The sequence below is a fragment of the Heterodontus francisci genome, unplaced genomic scaffold (genome assembly GCF_036365525.1).
Source record: "Heterodontus francisci isolate sHetFra1 unplaced genomic scaffold, sHetFra1.hap1 HAP1_SCAFFOLD_822, whole genome shotgun sequence".
Taxonomy (NCBI): Eukaryota; Metazoa; Chordata; class Chondrichthyes; order Heterodontiformes; family Heterodontidae; genus Heterodontus; species Heterodontus francisci.
In genome coordinates this window covers 307,603-325,908 of record NW_027140126.1, presented here as the reverse complement: position 1 = coordinate 325,908, position 18,306 = coordinate 307,603, and the positions used below count along the sequence as shown (strand labels likewise).

Sequence of the window (18,306 nt, the reverse complement as noted above, 5' to 3'; positions counted from 1 at the left end):
TTTCATTGTTTGTACTTGTTTATATAAGGTGTCTCGTGACTACAGGAATGTTCAGCAGCACTGTGGTCTCCTCCAGACAGAGAGAGTTGGTCAGCCCAGGAAAACAGACTTCTCCAGGCCGTCGTCCACCCGCGTGTACTCCAGGTGGGCTGGGCGGTACTCGCTCCGGTACCTGGGGTTGTGCCGGACGTACTCGAGGTAATCGGGTGCCCCTGGGCAGATCACGTTGTCAGCCAGTAAGACCGTCCCCTTTCGAAGCAGGTCGCAAGTCTGCAGTTGGAGGTGTGTGGGGTGTGGGAGAAAGAAATTAGGATGATCGACTCCATGAACCCAGGATGGCGTCTCCCCCCTCTGCCCCGAAGGCGCTGACACTCACGGCTTGCTCTGACCTGCTACGTGGGTCGTCACAGAGTGACAGGCAGCCATTCCAACTCTCCGCACACATAGTCAAGGAATTCAGAAGCTAATTGGGAAGAGATCTTGACACAGGAAACCAACCGCTAAAAGCACCTAGTTTGTGAGTTAGCAACAATTCATCAACTTGTTTCGAAAAGAAGGACCTTGCCCTTCACGGCATAAGAACCCCCGCAAGGATAGCCACAGCCAATGGAATCCTTTTTTAGAAGCATAGTCACTGTAATAATGTAGGAGGTTCGGCAGCCAAATTGTGCACAGCAAGATCCAACAAACAGCAATGTGATAATTACTAAAATAAGTGATAAATATTGGAAGTCTCCCCTGCTCTTCTTCCAAATGTGGCTGTGTCATCTTTTACATTCACCTGAGTCCTGAGACAGGACCTCGGTTCAACGTTTCATTTAAAAGACAGCACTTTTAACAGAGCAGCGCTCGCTCAAATACTCACCCTGAGATAATGCGGCGCTCCCTCAGTACTGACCCTCCGACAGTGCGGCGCTCCCTCAGTACTGACCCTCCGACAGTGCGGCGCTCCCTCAGTACTGACCCTCCGACAGCGCGGTGCTCCCTCAGTACTGACCCTCCGACAGTGCGGCGCTCCCTGAATACTGACCCTCCGACAGTGCGGCGCTCCCTCAGTACTGACCCTCCGACAGTGCGGCACTCCCTCAGTACTGACCCTCCGACAGTGCGGAGCTCCCTCAGTACTGATCCTCCGACAGTGCGGCGCTCCCTCAGTACTGACCCTCCGACAGTGCGGCGCTCCCTCAGTACTGACCCTCCAACAGTGCGGTGCTCCCTCAGTACTGACCCTCCGACAGTGCGGCGCTCCCTCAGTACTGACCCTCCGACAGTGCGGAGCTCCCTCAGTACTGACCCTCCGACAGTGCTGCGCTCCCTCAGTACTGACCCTCCGCCAGTGCGGCGCTCCCTCAGTACTGACCCTCCGACAGTGCGGCGCTCCCTCAGTACTGACCCTCCGACAGTGCGGCGCTCCCTCAGTACTGACCCTCCGACAGTGCGGCAATCTGTCTGCGCTGACTCTCCGTTAGTGCATCGGTCCCTTGGTATTGCCCTCTGAGAGCGCAGCGCTCCCTCAGTATTGCACTGGGAGTGCCACCCTGCCTTATGTTCTCGAGTCTCCGGAGTGGGTTTCCAGCCCATGACCTCAGAGGCAATGAGTGCTCCCCATGGAGCCACGACCAGCACCAACCCTAACCTTTCACTTTAACGGGGAGACACTTGACATTACCTCCAGGAGTTTGGTGTCACGGGTGTAGCTTTCCTTCCAGTGATCCAGGAAAACAAAATCTAGTTTCCCAACATGAAACTTCTTCCTGAGTTCCGGAATCAGGTCCCACGACGAGCCCACCAAAAGCTCCACCTGCGATGCAATTGGGATAAATTACTCAACATTTGTGATGACTGTTTTCTTGATGGACAGGTGGTAAGCTTATTTTGTATTTATCTCTCCCACGCGCCCACCCCCCACCCCCACCCCCGCCATTGACCAACCTGCCCCCAACACCTTGAACACCCTACCACTGAGCTGCAACTCTCTGGGTACTTGTGAATGTCCTTAGAATATTCACCTTTGCATCACACCTTAATCTTGCGCATGTCTGTGCGCTTACCCCCCTCCTATCTCTGTAACCTCCTCCAGTCCCTACACCCCTCCCAATCTCTGTAACCTCCTCCAGTCCCTATCAACCCTTCCTATCTCTGTAACCTCCTCCAGTCCCTATCAACCCTTCCTATCTCTGTAACCTCCTCCAGTCCCTACAACCCTCCCTATCTCTGTAACCTCCTCCAGTCCCTATCAACCCTTCCTATCTCTGTAACCTCCTCCAGTCCCTACAACCCTCCCTATCTCTGTAACCTCCTCCAGTCCCTATCAACCCTTCCTATCTCTGTAACCTCCTCCAGTCCCTACAACCCTCCCTATCTCTGTAACCTCCTCCAGTCCCTACAATCCTCCCTATCTCTGTCACCTCCTCCAGCCCCGACAACCCTCTCTATCTCTGTAACCTCCTCCAGTCCCTACAACCCTCCCCATCTCTGTAACCTCCTCCAGTCCCTACAAGCCTCCCTATCTCTGTAACCTCCTCCAGTCCCTACAAGCCTCCCTATCTCTGTAACCTCCTCCAGTCCCTACAACCCTCCCTATCTCTGTAACCTCCTCCAGTCCCTACAACCCTCCCTATCTCTGTAACCTCCTCCAGTCCCTACAACCCTTCCTATCTCTGTAACCTCCTCCAGTCCCTACAACCCTCCCTATCTCTGTAACCTCCTCCAGCCCCTACAACCCTCCCTATCTCTGTAACCTCCTCCAGTCCCTACAACCCTCCCTATCTCTGTAACCTCCTCCAGTCCCTACAACCCTCCCTATCTCTGTAACCTCCTCCAGTCCCTACAACTTGTAGTCCAGGGACCAGTGGGTCCACTCAGAAAGACAAAGAGTGTAGTGAGGTATTGGGGAAGGTAGCACTGTCGCAGAGGACAGATGGGCACGGAGAAGGGTTAAAGTGCGTATACTTCAACGCAAGAAGCATCAGGAATAAGGTGAGTGAATTGAAGGCGTGGATGGGCACTTGGGACTACGATGTTGTGGCCATCACTGAAACGTGGATAGGTGAGGGGGAGGAATGGTTCTTGGAGGTACCTGGTTATAGATGTTTTCATAAGATTAGGAATGGTGGTAAAAGAGGTGGGGGGGGTGGCATTGTTAGTTAGAAATAGTGTAACAACTGCTGAAAGAATTTTCGAGGAGGATCTGCCGACTGAGGCACTGTGGGTTGAGGTCAGGAACAGGAAAGGAGCAGTCACCTTGATGGGAGTTTTCTATCGGCCCCCCAATAGCAGCAGGGAGGTGGAAGAGCAGATTGGGAAACAGATTTTGGAAAGGAGCAGAAGTCACAGGGTAGTAATTATGGGGGATTTCAACTTCCCAAATATTGATTGGCAACTCTTTAGATCGAATAGTTTGGATGGGGTAGTGTTTGTGCAGTATGTCCAGGAAGCTTTTCTGACTCAGTATGTAGACTGCCCGACCAGAGGGGAGGCAATATTGGATTTGGTACTAGGTAATGAACCAGGGCAAGTGATAGAGCTGTTGGTGGGCGAGCACTTTGGAGATAGTGATCACAATTCTGTAGCATTCACTGTGGTAATGGAGAGGGATAGGTATGTGCAACAGGGCAAGGTTTACAATTGGGGGAAGGGTAGATATGATGCTGTCAGGCAGGAACTGAGGAGCATAAGTTGGGAACATATGCTGGCAGGGAAGGGCACGGTCGAAATGTGGAACTTTTTCAAGGAGCAGATAGTAGGGGCCATTGATAAGCATGTCCCTGTCAGACAGGGAAGGGATGGTCATGTGAGGGAACCGTGGTTGACAAGAGAGGTTGAGAGTCTTGTTAGGAAGAAGAAGGATGCGTATATAAGGTTGAGGAAAAAGGGCACAGGCATAGCTCTGGAGGGATACAAGATGGCCAGGAAGGATCTGAAGAAAGGGATTAGGAGAGCTAAGAGAGGGCATGAAAAATGCTTGGCGGGTAGGATAAAAGAAAACCCCAAGGCCTTTTACGCGTATGTCAGAAATATGAGGATGACTAGGGGGACCGTAGGTCCGGTCAAGGACAATAGCGGGAGACTGTGTGTTGAGCCGGAAGAGATAAGTGAGGTTTTGAATGAGTACTTCTCTTCGGTATTTACGAATGAGAAGGGGTGTATTACTGAAGAGGACGGTGTGAAACAGACTGGTAAGCTCGAGGAAGTGCTCGTTAGGAGGGAAGATGTGTTGGGGTTTTTGAATAACTTGAAGATAGACAAGTCTCCCGGGCCTGACGGGGTATATCCAAGGATGTTATGGGAAGCAAGGGATGAAATTGCAGAGCCGCTGGCAATGATCTTTTCATCTTCTCTGTTGACGGGGGTGGTACCAGGTGATTGGAGGGTGGCAAATGTTGTGCCCCTGTTCAAGAAAGGGAATAGGAACAACCCTGGGAATTACAGGCCAGTTAGTCTTACTTCGGTGGTAGGCAAGTTGATGGAAAAGGTGCTGAGGGATAGGATTTCTGAGCATCTGGAAAGACACTGCTTGATTCGGGACAGTCAGCACGGTTTTGTGAGGGGTAGGTCTTGCCTCACAAGCCTGATTGAATTCTTTGAGCAGGTGACCAAGCAAGTGGATGAGGGTAAACCAGTGGATGTGGTGTACATGGATTTTAGTAAGGCATTTGATAAGGTCCCCCATGGTAGACTTATGGAGAAAGTCAGGAGGCATGGGATAGTGGGGAATGTGGCCAGTTGGATTAAGAATTGGCTAACTGATAGAAGGCAGAGAGTGGTCTTAGATGGTAAATACTCAGCCTGGAGCCCAGTTACCAGTGGCGTGCCACAGGGATCAGTTCTGGGTCCTCTCCTGTTTGTGATTTTTATTAACGACTTGGATGAGGAAGTCGAAGGGTGGGTCAGTAAATTTGCAGATGATACAAAGGTTGGTGGAGTTGTGGATACCGAGGAGGGCTATTGTCGTCTGCAAAGGGACTTGGATAGGTTGCAGTGCTGGGCTGAAAAGTGGCAGATGGAGTTTAACCCTGAAAAGTGTGAGGTCGTCCATTTTGGAAGGACAAACACGAATGCAAAATACTGGGTTAACGGTAGGGTTCTTGGGCATGTGGAGGAGCAGAGAGACCTTGGGGTCTATGTGCATAGATCGTTGAAAGTTGCAACTCAAGTGGATAGGGCTGTGAAGAAGGCATATGGGGTGTTAGCGTTCATTAGCAGAGGGATTGAATTTAAGAGCCGTGAGGTGATGATGCAGCTGTACAGGACCTTGGTAAGGCCTCATTTGGAGTACTGTGTGCAGTTCTGGTCGCCTCATTTTAGGAAGGATGTGGAAGCCTTGGAGAGGGTGCAGAGGAGATTTACCAGGATGTTGCCTGGAATGGAGAATAAGTCTTACGAGGAAAGGCTGAACATTCTAGGCCTCTTCTCATTAGAAAGGAGAAGGATGAGGGGTGACATGATAGAGGTTTATAAGATGATCAGGGGAATAGATAGGGTAGACAGTCAGAAACTTTTTCCCCGGGTGGAGCAAAGCGTTACAAGGGGTCATAAATTTAAGGTGAAGGGTGGGAGATATAAGGGGGATGTCAGGGGAAGGTTCTTTACCCAGAGAGTGGTCGGGGCATGGAATGCCTTGCCTGGGGAAGTTGTTGAGTCAGAAACTTTAGGGACTTTCAAACGGCTTTTAGATAGGTATATGGATAAAGGAGAATGATGGGGTATAGATTAAATTGTCCTTGACAGAGGACAAAGGATCGGCACAACATCGTGGGCCGAAGGGCCTGTTCTGTGCTGTATTTTTCTATGTTCTATGTTCTAACCCTCCCTATCTCTGTAACCTCCTCCAGTCCCTACAACCCTCCCTATCTCTGTAACCTCCTCCAGTCCCTACAACCCTTCCTATCTCTGTCACCTCCTCCAGCCCCTACAACCCTCCCTATCTCTGTAACCACCTCCAGTTCCTGCAACCCTCCCTATCTCTGTAACCTCCTCCAGTCCCTACAACCCTCCCTATCTCTGTAACCTCCTCCAGTCCCTACAACCCTCCCTATCTCTGTCACCTCCTCCAGTCCCGACAACCCTCCCTATCTCTGTAACCTCCTCCAGTCCCTACAACCCTCCCTATCTCTGTAACCTCCTCCAGTCCCTACAACCCTCCCTATCTCTGTCACCTCCACCAGTCCCTACAACCCTCCCTATCTCTGTAACCTCCTCCAGTCCCTACAACCCTCCCTATCTCTGTAACCTCCACCAGTCCCTACAACCCTCCCTATCTCTGTAACCTCCACCAGTCCCTACAACCCTCCCTATCTCTGTAACCTCCACCAGTCCCTGCAACCCTCCCTATCTCTGTAACCACCTCCAGTTCCTGCAACCCTCCCTATCTCTGTAACCTCCTCCAGTCCCTACAACCCTCCCTATCTCTGTAACCTCCACCAGTCCCTACAACCCTCCCTATCTCTGTAACCTCCTCCAGTCCCTACAACCCTCCCTATCTCTGTAACCTCCTCCAGTCCCTACAACCCTCCCTATCTCTGTAACCTCCACCAGTCCCTACAACCCTCCCTATCTCTGTAACCTCCTCCTGTCCCTACAACCCTTCCTATCTCTGTAACCTCCTCCAGTCCCTACAACCCTTCCTATCTCTGTAACCTCCTCCAGTCCCTACAACCCTCCCTATCTCTGTCACCTCCTCCAGCCCCTACAACCCTCCCTATCTCTGTAACCTCCTCCAGTCCCTACAACCCTCCCTATCTCTGTCACCTCCTCCAGCCCCTACAACCCTCCCTATCTCTGTAACCTCCTCCAGTCCCTACAACCCTCCCTATCTCTGTCACCTCCTCCAGCCCTTACAACCCTCCCTATCTCTGTAACCACCTCCAGTTCCTGCAACCCTCCGAGATCTCTGCACTCCTCCAATTCCGGCCTCTTGACCATCCCCCGATTCCCATCGCTCCACCATTGGCGGCCGTGCCTCCAGCTGCCTGGGGCCCTGAGCTCTGGAATTCCCTCCCTGAACCTCCCCGTCTCCCTCTCTCCTCCTTTAAGACGCTCCTTAAATCCGACCTCTTTGAAGGAGCTTTCGGTCGCCCGTCCTTTGACATCTCTTGTGTGGCTGATTTACACACCTGTGAAGGTCTTGGGAAGTTTTCAGGATGTTACTGGTGCTGTGTAAATACAACCAGGTGTTGCGAAGTCCAACTCCTCACCTGATCTTCCACCCCTGCATAGCTGATAATCTTCCTGGCAACCTTGGCGGTGTTGGGGTTAAACTCCACTGTGTAAAGGCGTGCTCCCGGCTTGAGCAGTCGAGCAATTCGGACAGCGGAGTAGCCACAATATGTGCCCAATTCCAGCGCAATGCGGGGGTTAACCTCCGATACGATCTGATCGAGGATCAAACCTTGAAAGTGGAACGAAACTTTTAAAATTCAGCCTGTGCCTCCAAGGGGCAGCTGACAACACACAGCCGCAAGTGCAGTTCAATAAGAACGCTGGCGCTGTGCCATGTAATATATGTCGCCCGCGGCTCAGGGCGTGACACTCCCACTGGAGTCATAGTTCATGGGTCACTCCAGAAAACTGAGCCCACAGGTAGACACTGCACGTGCAGTACTGAGGGTGTGCTGCACTGTCGGAGGGTCAGTACTGAGGGAGCGCCGCACTGTCGGAGGGTCAGTACTGAGGGAGCGCCCAACTGTCGGAGGGTCAGTACTGAAGGAGCGCCGCACTGTCGGAGGGTCAGTACTGAGGGAGCGCCCAACTGTCGGAGGGTCAGTACTGAGGGAGCGCCCAACTGTCGGAGGGTCAGTACTGAGGGAGCGCCGCACTGTCGGAGGGTCAGTACTGAGAGCTGAGAGAACGTTGCACTGTTGGAGGAGCTGTCTTCTGGATGAGACACGAAAATGAGGTCGCATCTGTCCTCTGAGGTGGAAGTAAAAGATCCTACAGCCAGTATTGGAAGAAGAGCCGCGGTATGGGGAGGAGGGAGGGGGGGTGGTGTTGGTGGTGTGGGAGTGGGTGGCAGTCCTCCCCTGGGGTCAATAATTATCACTCAACCAGCTTCACTAAGAACAGATGATCTGGTCATTTATCTCATTGTTGCTTGTGGGAGCTTGCTGCGCACAAGTCGGCCTCTGCGTTTCTTACATTGCAACAGTGAGAACGTCATGAGGCGGTGAAGCGTTTTAGGATGTCCTGAGGCTGTGAAAAGCGCTACAGAAATGCAAAATTCTTGCTTGTTTTTTTTTCTCTCTTCTGCTCGAAGCATTATTTCCACCACGGGGACAGGGGAGGGTGAAAGTGGGGAGACAACGTTTCTCACGGTGAGTTCCACCTCCCTTATAAAAGTAATGGATGGAATCGTGCAGCACGCCTCCCCTGCTCTGCGACTCTTCCGTCAGCCATTCCCCGCTCCCCATCGAAACTCTTCAAAGCATCAGCTGCACTCAGCTGGACAAGTACCTTCACCCACCTGCTCCTCTCACACACCGTCACCCCACAGCTTGTGGTGAAGCAGCCTGGAAGGTGGCTGCAGTGCTTGGAGCAGCCTGAGTGACAGACTGAAATGCCCGGTTGAAAGGCTGCCTTTGAACAGGAGGGTCGTCACCAAGAGCCACTCAGCAGCCGGATGGGTGCCCCTTCCTCCACGCGCGGCTGTTCCAGAACAAGACGGGTGATGAACTTGATCCCTGTGTGTTTATTATGCAGTGAGTCAGGGGTTAGACAGACTGAAAGGGGGACTGTTGTTCTGCCATGTATACAACATGCAGGGGCGTTTGTTCTCTGGAATATACACAAGGACTGTCAATCCCCTTTTCTACAGCACTTTCCGTAAATTCAGAACGTCCCAAGGTGATTGCTGAAGTGCAGTCACTGTTGTAAGGTAGGTCACTTGGCGGCCATTTTACACACAGCAAGCTCCCACAAACAGCAAAGAGATAATGATCGGAGCATCTTCTTAGTGACGCAAGAGAAAATACTGCTGATGCTGGAAATCTGAAATAAAAACAGAAAATGCGAGAAATACTCAGCAGGTCTGGCAGCAACTGAGGAGAGAGAGAGAAGCAGAGTTAATGTTTCAGGTCGACGATATTTCAACAGAGTGTGGTGCTCCCTCAATACTGACCTCCGACAGTGTGGCGCTCCCTCAATACTGATCGTCCGACAGTGCGGCGCTCCCTCAATACTGATCCTCCGACAGTGCGGCGCTCCCTCAGTACTGACCCTCCGACAGTGCGGCGCTCCCTCAGTTCTAACCCTCCAACAGTGCGGCGCTCCCTCAGTACTGACCCTCCGACAGTGCGGCTCTCCCTCAGTACTGACCCTCTGACAGCGCGTCGCTTCTCAGTACTGACCCTCCGACAGTGCGGCGCTCCCTCAATACTGACCCTCCGACAGTGCAGAGCTCCCTCAGCACTGACCCTCCGACAGTGCGGCGCTCCCTCAGTACTGACCCTCCGACAGTGCGGCTCTCCCTCAGTACTGACCCTCCGACAGCGCGGCGCTCCCTCATTACTGACCCTCCCACAGTGCAGCGCTCCCTCAGTACTGACCCTCCGACAGTGCGGCTCTCCCTCAGTACTGACCCTCCGACAGCGCGGCGCTCCCTCATTACTGACCCTCCCACAGTGCAGCGCTCCCTCAGTACTGACCCTCCGACAGTGTCGCGCTAAATTGGCTCCCAGTCCGGCAACACCTCAATTTTAACATTTTCATTCTCGTGCTCAGTTCGCCTTGGCCTCATCCCACTCTGTCTCTGTAACCTCCACCAGCTCCTAAAGCCCTCCGAGATCGCTGCACTCCTCCAATTCCGGCCTCGTGAGCATTCCCCGACTCCCATCGCTCCACCATTGGCGGCTGTGCCTTCAGCTGCCTGGGGGTCCTAAGCTCTGGAATTCCCTCCCTAAACCTCTCCGCCTCTCTCTCTCTCTCCTCCTGCTTAAAACCGACCTCTTTGGCAAAACGATTTGTTTGCCTGCCCTAATACCTGCTCCTGTGACTCTGCGTCTGATTTACGCTCCTGTGAACCATCTTGGGATGCTTTTTTTAGTGCGGTAACGGCACTGTATTAATGTAGGTTGATGGTGTCACCTACCCTTTTCATCGCCCACGTTCATGGCCCACTCCACAGTGTTGCAGAATCTGTCGGCGGCATCCACCACACCCTGCGGGTCACCTCGAGCGGCCGTCTCATGCACGTACTGCAGCATCCGCTCTGGCTGGGTGCTGCCGGTCAGCCGGTCACGCAGGTTGATGTAGATTTTGTCATGCCACAGGAGAACCAGCCACCCGTTGCCCCGGGTGAGGTAAGGAATCAGCTTGAAGACCATTAGGTAGGTGATGACTGTCGCAGTTGCTGCGTACAGAAGGAAGATCATCTGAAATTGAATGAACAAGCGGCTCCATGGTTAATACAGCAATATCGTGCAGTAAAACAGAGACTGAGGTCAATCAGAGTTTAACTGTCCATCAGTCGGGCATGCTTGATGGATCGTGAAATGCCCGACAGTTTCAGGCTGCAAGTCAGAAGCTGACAGCATTGAGAACATTTAATGCAATATGGTTTTCATTTTCTAACGAGGTGCATCAAAGTGAAGTCAATGAAGGATGTGACGGCATTAGGGAGGCTGCAGAAAAGATTCACGAGAATGGTTCCAGGGATGAGAGACTTCAGTTACGTGGATAGATTGGAGAAGCCGGGGCTGTACGCCTGCGAGAAGAGATTTGATAGAGAGGGGTGGTCAAAATCATGAGGGGTCTGGACAGAGTAGATAGAGAGAAACTGTGCCTGTTGGTAGAAGAATCAAGAACCAGAGGGCACAGGTTGAAGGTGATTGGCAAAAAGAACCAATGGCGACATGAGGAAAAACTTTTCGCTCATTCTCTGACCAGCACACAGTGGCAGCAGTGTGTACCATCTACAATGCACTGCAGCAACTCGCCAAGGCTGCTTTGACGGCACCTTCCAAACCCACGACCTCTACCACCTAGAAGGACAAGGGCAGCAGATGCATGGGAACACCAGCACCTGCAATTTCCCCTCCAAGCCACACACCATCCTGACTTGGAACTATATCGCCGTTCCTTCACTGTCGCTGGGTCAGAATCCTGGAACTCCCTTCCTAACAGCACTGTGGGTGTGCCTACCCCACACGGACTGCAGCGGTTCAAGAAGGCAGCTCACCACCACCTTCTCAAGGGGCAATTAAGGATGGGCAACAAATGCTGGCCTGGCCAGCGACACCCACATCCCGAAAAACAAGAATGCACTGACTGAGAGCATGCTGGAGGCAGATTCGATTGTGGCTTTTAAATGGGAGTTGGATAATTATCCGAAGAAAGAAAGATTTGCAGGGCCCCGGGTGGGGGTGGGGGGCGGGCAGAAGGACTAGGTGAGTCGCTTTTGGAGGGAGCCAGCATGGACTCAATGGGCCAAATGGCCCCCTTCTGTGTTGTTACCATTCCATGAATCTATCATGCAAAACAAAAGGGGAGAGATCTGAATTGAGCTGGCAATTCCCTCACCTGTTTTACACAATCACACTGAGCCAAAAGCTACCTCAGGGACCATTACTGAGGCTCACCTTCCCTCTCAGGTGAATCTTCAAGATTCCATGGCACTTTTGGAAGAAGAGCAGGGGAGTGCCCCTCCCCCCTCCCCCCCCCCCCCACCACCCCCACCAGAGTGCCACATGACTCCCGACAACGAGGCAGAACCGGTATGTTTATTCAGCACTGAGAAAGGTCCCACACCTACTCGCGGAAAAGGTAAAGAAGGAAATGGATGCCGTGCTAAACCACGGAGTTATTTCTGCAGCAGCTGAACCTACTGGGTGGTGCTCTGGGACGGTTCCAGTGAGGAAACCAAACGGGTCTATCAGGACTTGTGTGGACTTTACCCAACACAATAGAGCTGGAGAGAGGGAGATTCACCCTCTGGCGTCAGTCAACGACAGCCTTGTCAAATTGGGGAAAAAGCTCCATACTCACCAAATTAGATGCAAATAGCGGGTTCTGGCAGTTGCCTTTAGACGAAGAGTCTAAATTGTTAACTACCTCTATCACACCCTTTGGTCGATTGAGTTTCAATAGATTGCCATTCACATCCTGTTGGATATTCCAGTGGACGATGTCAACAATCCTGGAAGGCTTAGAGGGCAATATTTGCCACACGAATGATGTTCTGATTCAAGGAGCAAGACGCAAGGGTAAGAACTGGATTCTTCTTTCTTTGGCTTCCTTATCTCGAGAGACAATGGGTAAGCGCCTGGAGGTGGTCAGTGGTCTGTGCAGCAGCGCCTGGAGTGGCTATAAAGGCCAATTCTAGAGTGACAGGCTCTTCCACAGGTGCTGCAGATAAAATTTGTTTGTTGGGGCTGTTGCACAGTTGGCTCTCCCCTTGCGCTTCTGTCTTTTTTCCTGCCAACTGCTAAGTCTCTTCGACTCGCCACGCTTTAGCCCCGCCTTTATGGCTGCCCGCCAGCTCTGGCGATCGCTGGCAACTGACTCCCACGACTTGTGACCAATGTCACAGGACTTCATGTCGCGTTTGCAGATGTCTTTAAAGCGGAGACATGGACGGCCGGTGGGTCTGACACCAGTGGCGGGCTCGCTGCACAATGTGTCCTTGGCGATCCTGCCATCTTCCATGCGGCTCACATGGCCAAGCCATCTCAAGCGCCGCTGGCTCAGTAAGGTGTATATGCTGGGGATGTTGGCTGCCTCGAGGACTTCTGTGTTGGAGATGCGGTCCTGCCACCTGATGCCAAGGATTCTCCGGAAGCAGGGAAGATGGAATGAATTGAGACGTCGTTCTTGGCTGACATACATTGTCCAGGCCTCGCTGCCGTACAGCAAGGTACTGAGGACACAGGCTTGATACACTCGGACTTTTGTGTTCCGTTGCAGTGTGCCATTTTCCCACACTCTCTTGGCCAGTCTGGACATAGCAGTGGAAGCCTTTCCCATGCGCTTGTTGATTTCTGCATCGAGAGACAGGTTACAGGTTGAGCCTAGGTAGGTGAATTTATGAACCACTTCCAGAGCGTGGTCGCCGATATTGATGGATGGAGCATTTCTGACGTCCTGTCCCTTGATGTTCGTTTTCTTGAGGCTGATGGTTAGGCCAAATTCGTTGCAGGCAGCCACAAACCTGTCGATGAGTCTCTGCAGACACTCTTCAGTGTGAGATGTTAATGCAGCATCGTCAGCAAAGAGGAGTTCCCTGATGAGGACTTTCCACACTTTGGTCTTCGCTCTTAGATGGGCAAGGTTGAACAATCTGCCACCTGATCCTGTGTGGAGGAAAATTCCTTCTTCTGAAGACTTGAACGCATGTGAGAGCAGCAGGGAGAAGAAGATCCCAAACAGTGTAGGTGCGAGAACACAGCCCTGTTTCACGCCACTCAGGATAGAAAAGGGCGTGAGTGGCGTGAAACAAAAACTGGATTACACAGACTACAAGAGGCTGGTCTCACATTAAATGAGAAGTGTGTGTTCTCAGAGTCGACAGTGAGGATCCTTGGGCACAAAATTGATGGATCTGGCATCAAGATAGATCCACAGAAGACAAAGGCAATAAATGATTTCCCAGAATCAAAGAACGTAACAGATTAACAGTAACTCATGGGAATGGTTGACCAGGTAGGGAAATTCCGACCAAATCTAGTCACTATGAACGAGTCTCGACAACAGCTGCTAAACTGCAGCAATGCTTGATGCCAGGGAGACAGCCAGAAAAAATTCTTTCGAGAAGTTCAAGGATAATGCTAACTTCATCAGAAGTTTTGGCACGTTCTGACCCAGAGCGAGTGACCATTACTGCAGGAGGGGCAAGATCAACGGGATTAGGTGCGGTCCTGCTCCAGATTCAAAAAGATGGACAATGCAGTTCAGTTTACTTTGCCTCTCGTCATTGGCAGAGACAGAACAAAGTGATCAAAAAGGAAGCATTGGAAGCAACATGGACCTGCTGGAAAAAAATTTTGGAATACGTACTGGGCCTCAAGGTCAAGATCGAAACTGACCGCAAGGCACTAGTGATGCTGCTAAATTCAAAGGAGTTCGCAAAATTACCTCCAAGGGTGCAGAGATTTCGACCACGTCTAGTGCGATATGACACCGCAACTGAATATGTCCCGGGCGAACATCAGGTGACAGCATTATCAAGAGCATCAATTGTTATGCCTGAAGTGGGAGATGTCTCATTCCCGGAGGAAGGCGGAAGCCTCTGCTTTAGCTATAACCGAAGATTTGCCAGCAACTGCTCAAAGATTTACGCCAGATTCGAAACCTACACAAAGAGAACGCAGTCCGCGAAAACGTAAGGCAGTTTCGCCAAGAAGGTCGGCCAGAATATATGCCTAATAACCCGGTTTTAAGAAAGTATCATGAGCAACGAAGCCATCTTACTATTGTAGATGACTTACTGGTCTGTGACGACAGATCAGTTATTCCAAGCGCTTTAAGGTTCGGCATCCTGGAGAAACTACACCAAGGGCACTTAGGAATCACCAAGTGCAGAGCGAGAGCGAGGAACTCACTATGGTGACGAGGGGTTTCCAAGGAGATCGAAGACATGATTTCCAGGTGTATCACATGCACTACTGCCAGAGAGCCACTGATGACATCTTCATTGCTGTCCAGGCAATGGGACCTGTTTGAACATAAAGGGAAGATTTTCCTCATCGTCGTTGACTTATTACTCCAGATGGATTGAAGTCAAACCAATACACGGCCAGAGTTCTGAAGCTGTAATCAAATCACTAAATGTAATTTTCACCACACGTGGCATTCCAGACCGAGTGATCGCCAATAATGGTCCACAATTTGCCATTGGGCTTACCCACTTTACAAGTTCACCGAGGTACCTCCAGGGCAATGGAGAAGCGAGGAGAAGCATTCGAACCATGAAAATGCTACTGAAAAAGAACGAGGATTTCCAGCTGGCACTGTTAAACTATCAATCCACGCCACCCCAGAACAGGTTGGCCCCATGTGAGTTGCTGATGGGGTAGGAGATTGAGGACACGACCACCCACACCCCCAAGAACCCTTCAGCCACAAATCAGCGCAGAAGAGCAGGAGAGGGTGAGGGAGGGAGAAGAGAAAGCGAGGTCAATGCAAACGGAGATTCACGAGAGACGCTACAGAGCAAAACAAAAATCAAACAGACCTACGACCTAGAGATCTGGTTTGGATTAAAGATCAGGGTCGATATGGGGAAGTGATGGAGAAATCTCCATATCCTGGATCCTACATAGTCCAGACAGACCAAAGCCGGACAAGGAAAAATAGAAGATCTTTGGTACCGATGTCACAGAAAAAAAAAACAAATGGGGAAAAATCAAGAAAATCAGCTACCAAAGAGACCTGATGAACCAGTGACACAACCAACAACAGATCACCCAGACGACAGTGAAAACAGAGAACCTGAGTCATCCCGTAGTTCCACTAAATCCACAGAAAAGTGAGGAGAAGAACCAAAACGCCAAATACCCTAAACAAGTGAAAGGACAGCACGCTATGGCAGAGTCCTGAGAACGCCACAGCATTACAGGGCTCAGCCAGCTCGGTCAGTAGTGGTGCTACCGAGCCACTCTTAGCGATGGCCATTGAAGTCCCCCACCCAGGGTACATTCTGTGCCCTTGCCACCCCCAGTGCTTCTTCCAAGTGGTGTTCAACATGGAGGAGTACTGATTCACCAGCAGACGGGGGGTGGGGGGGTGGGGTAGGGGTGGGGGGGGGGTGGGGGTGGGAGCGGTGAGTGGTAATCAGCAGGAAGTTTCCTTCCCTATGTTTGACTTGATGCCACGGGACTTCGCTGGGTCCGGGGTCAATGTTGAGGACTCCCAGGGCAACTCCCTCCCGACTGTATACCATTGTGCCGGTGATGTAAATATAACTATGTCAGGCTGTTGCTTGACTAGTCTGTGGGACAGCTGTGTGGCACAAGCTCCCAGCTGTTAGTAAGGAGGACTTTGCAGGGTTGAGTGTGTTGTTGTTGTTTCCGGTGGTCCATGGGGTTTTATTCCTTTTCGAGTTTTCTGCAGCAGCTTGGCACAACTGAACGCTTTGCTCAGCCATTTCAGAAGGGAGTCAACCACATTGCTGTGGGGTCTGGAGTCACACATAAACCAGACCAGGTGAGGACGGCAGATTTACTTCCCCAAAGGATATTAGAGAACCAGTTGGGGGGTTTTTTATGACAATCGATGACAGTTTCATGGCACCATGACTGAGTCTAGCTTTCAATTCCGGATTTCTATTAACTAACTGAATTTAAATTCCACCAGCTGCCGTGGCGGGATTTGAACCCGCGCCCCCAGCGCATTAGCCTGGGTCTCTGGATTACTAGCCCATTGACATTACCACTACGCCACTGTCTCCCCGTCACATGATAAGTACTTCAATGGCTGAAAAGTACTTTGAGACATCCTGACATCATGAAAAGCCCTGTAGAAATTCAAGTTCCCCGTTTCAATAAAAAATTGTTCGGAAGCAATACAATCCCCCTTGTTTTTTTAAGCAGAACTTTCAGGAGAACTGCTGCCGCGAGCTGATATGAAACAAACCATCAATTCACTTCATGCAAATCGGAATAAAAGGAATGCTTTTGTCAGATGCTGGCACCTGAGGACCGAATGAGCAGTTCCTTCCTGCCGTCCTTCCGAGGAATAGCTTGGCTGGGTAAGTTCCAAATCCCAGTTTCTAAAAGTGTTTGATCCTCTCTTTCACAGACCAGTGCACAGCTGCAAACCTTTTTCAAAAAGCTGCTGGGAAACTGAAGTTAAGCTCCAGCTGTTGAAACCGCGCAGGGATTCTGCGTGTCATCGTTGCCCTACCCCCAGCTGTCGAATGTGGGCTGTCGTGAACCAGTCAACAAGTGGAAGGGTGGGCTGCAAAGGCAATGAGAAAACCTTTACTGGCTACTATGACCTCAGTGAGACCATTAACATTAAAAATCCAGATATGAACCCCCACCCACCCACCCCTCCGCAGACCAATTTAAAGAATTACACAACTCTCCACATTTTGAGACTTCTATTATAACAACTAAATGAGAAGAAATCCCCTTTAATTAAATAGCACTTTGTAAATGGCTGATAGCCCAAATTAGAAAGAAAGTTATTTCCTTTACTTATTACTTCAGTTGAAAACCTCACACCACACTTATACATTACACATTCCTCTTTGATGGCGAAATCATTGCGGTTAAAAGTCCCAAACTCTTCCCAGTTGCAATGGGCTGGATGTCTCAGACCTTTCTCAAAGTAAACATCCTCTTCGCTCACTTCTCCAAGCACTTTCCACCTGGACGTCTGCGAATAAGGTGATCCCTGGGCATCTTCTGGTCTTTTCCTTCTCCACAAACGTCAACTTTCAAAATAGGTTCAAGTCTTCATCGCCTTTAGTTTTTCCTGAGAGCAAGTGCTCCCTCGCTGTCCCTTGAGGGTGCCACCGCTGGTTGTCTTCCTGTCTTGCAGCCTCTCTCGAGCTGCAACCGCTGGTTGTCTTTTCTTACAGCCTGTCTGCCTTCAGAAAATCTGTCAAATTTATCTGGAATCAAAAGTCAATAGCCCATTGTCCAATATGCAAAGTCCTGAAGTCTGGCTTCAGCATAGCCACCTGGGCGTTTCAGTGTTTCCAGGTGTTAGCAGTTGCCATGTACATTTGCATCCCCAGAGTCACTGACTCCTTGTTTACGACCCAAAAGTCTAGGAAAGTGAAACCCGTTGTTCTTCAAGTGCTATACCCCTGTCGTTTCTGCTTTTCAAAGGAAGTCTTTGATCTCAGTTCTGTACTGTCCTGGTAACCAAGATGTCTGCCTTGTCTTGCGGTAGAGTGGATGCGAGGTCACCTGACTTCTTTGACACCATCTTAAACTTTTAAAAATCACAGTTTTTAAAACATAATCATGTTACAAAGTCCACTGCCCATAACACTGGCGGTGTCCTCAGTTGACCCCAGCGATTCTGGGAAGAAAATAATTAGCCCATCGTCCTGTCTCGGATCACTGTGCTCGGATCAGTACGCAGTGATCGCAAGTGGAAAGTAAGTGTGTGTTTATACATATAACTCATGGCTGCACCAGATCCCTTCCTCTTTCAGTCACACACAGGCATACATTCTGGCAGGAGGCACTGAACCGCGGTCAGGAGTGGTACCATGGGCTGATGTTCCTCCTCCCTAATCCAGGGACCCCAAGTGCAACTGCATTCCCCCCGCTGACCCTACCCTGTCCAGACTGAGATCAGCAAAACCAGGGCAGACTGCATATGGCAAACCGGGCAGGCCCTTTCAATCTTTTCCTGACA

At 50.9% G+C, this 18,306-nt stretch overlaps 1 protein-coding gene across 4 annotated transcripts; it reads right to left on the bottom strand.

Annotated features, from left to right (window-relative positions):
* On the bottom strand, positions 1-17,861 carry LOC137358899 (catechol O-methyltransferase A-like). Of its 4 annotated transcripts, none has more exons than XM_068025105.1 (5): positions 17,253-17,861; positions 10,085-10,367; positions 7,197-7,390; positions 1,670-1,801; positions 1-270 (listed from the first exon to the last, which is right to left on the bottom strand). In XM_068025105.1, exons 1-5 carry the CDS (start codon positions 17,268-17,270, stop codon positions 91-93), a joined length of 807 nt encoding a protein of 268 aa, XP_067881206.1. In that variant the 5' UTR covers positions 17,271-17,861; the 3' UTR covers positions 1-90. The 4 variants fall into 4 exon arrangements, with proteins under 4 accessions (XP_067881206.1, XP_067881207.1, XP_067881209.1 ...); XM_068025106.1 differs by lacking the exon at positions 17,253-17,861 and adding an exon at positions 16,564-16,827; XM_068025108.1 differs by lacking the exon at positions 17,253-17,861 and adding an exon at positions 16,575-16,827.
* Between the last annotated feature and the right edge of the window lie 445 nt (positions 17,862-18,306).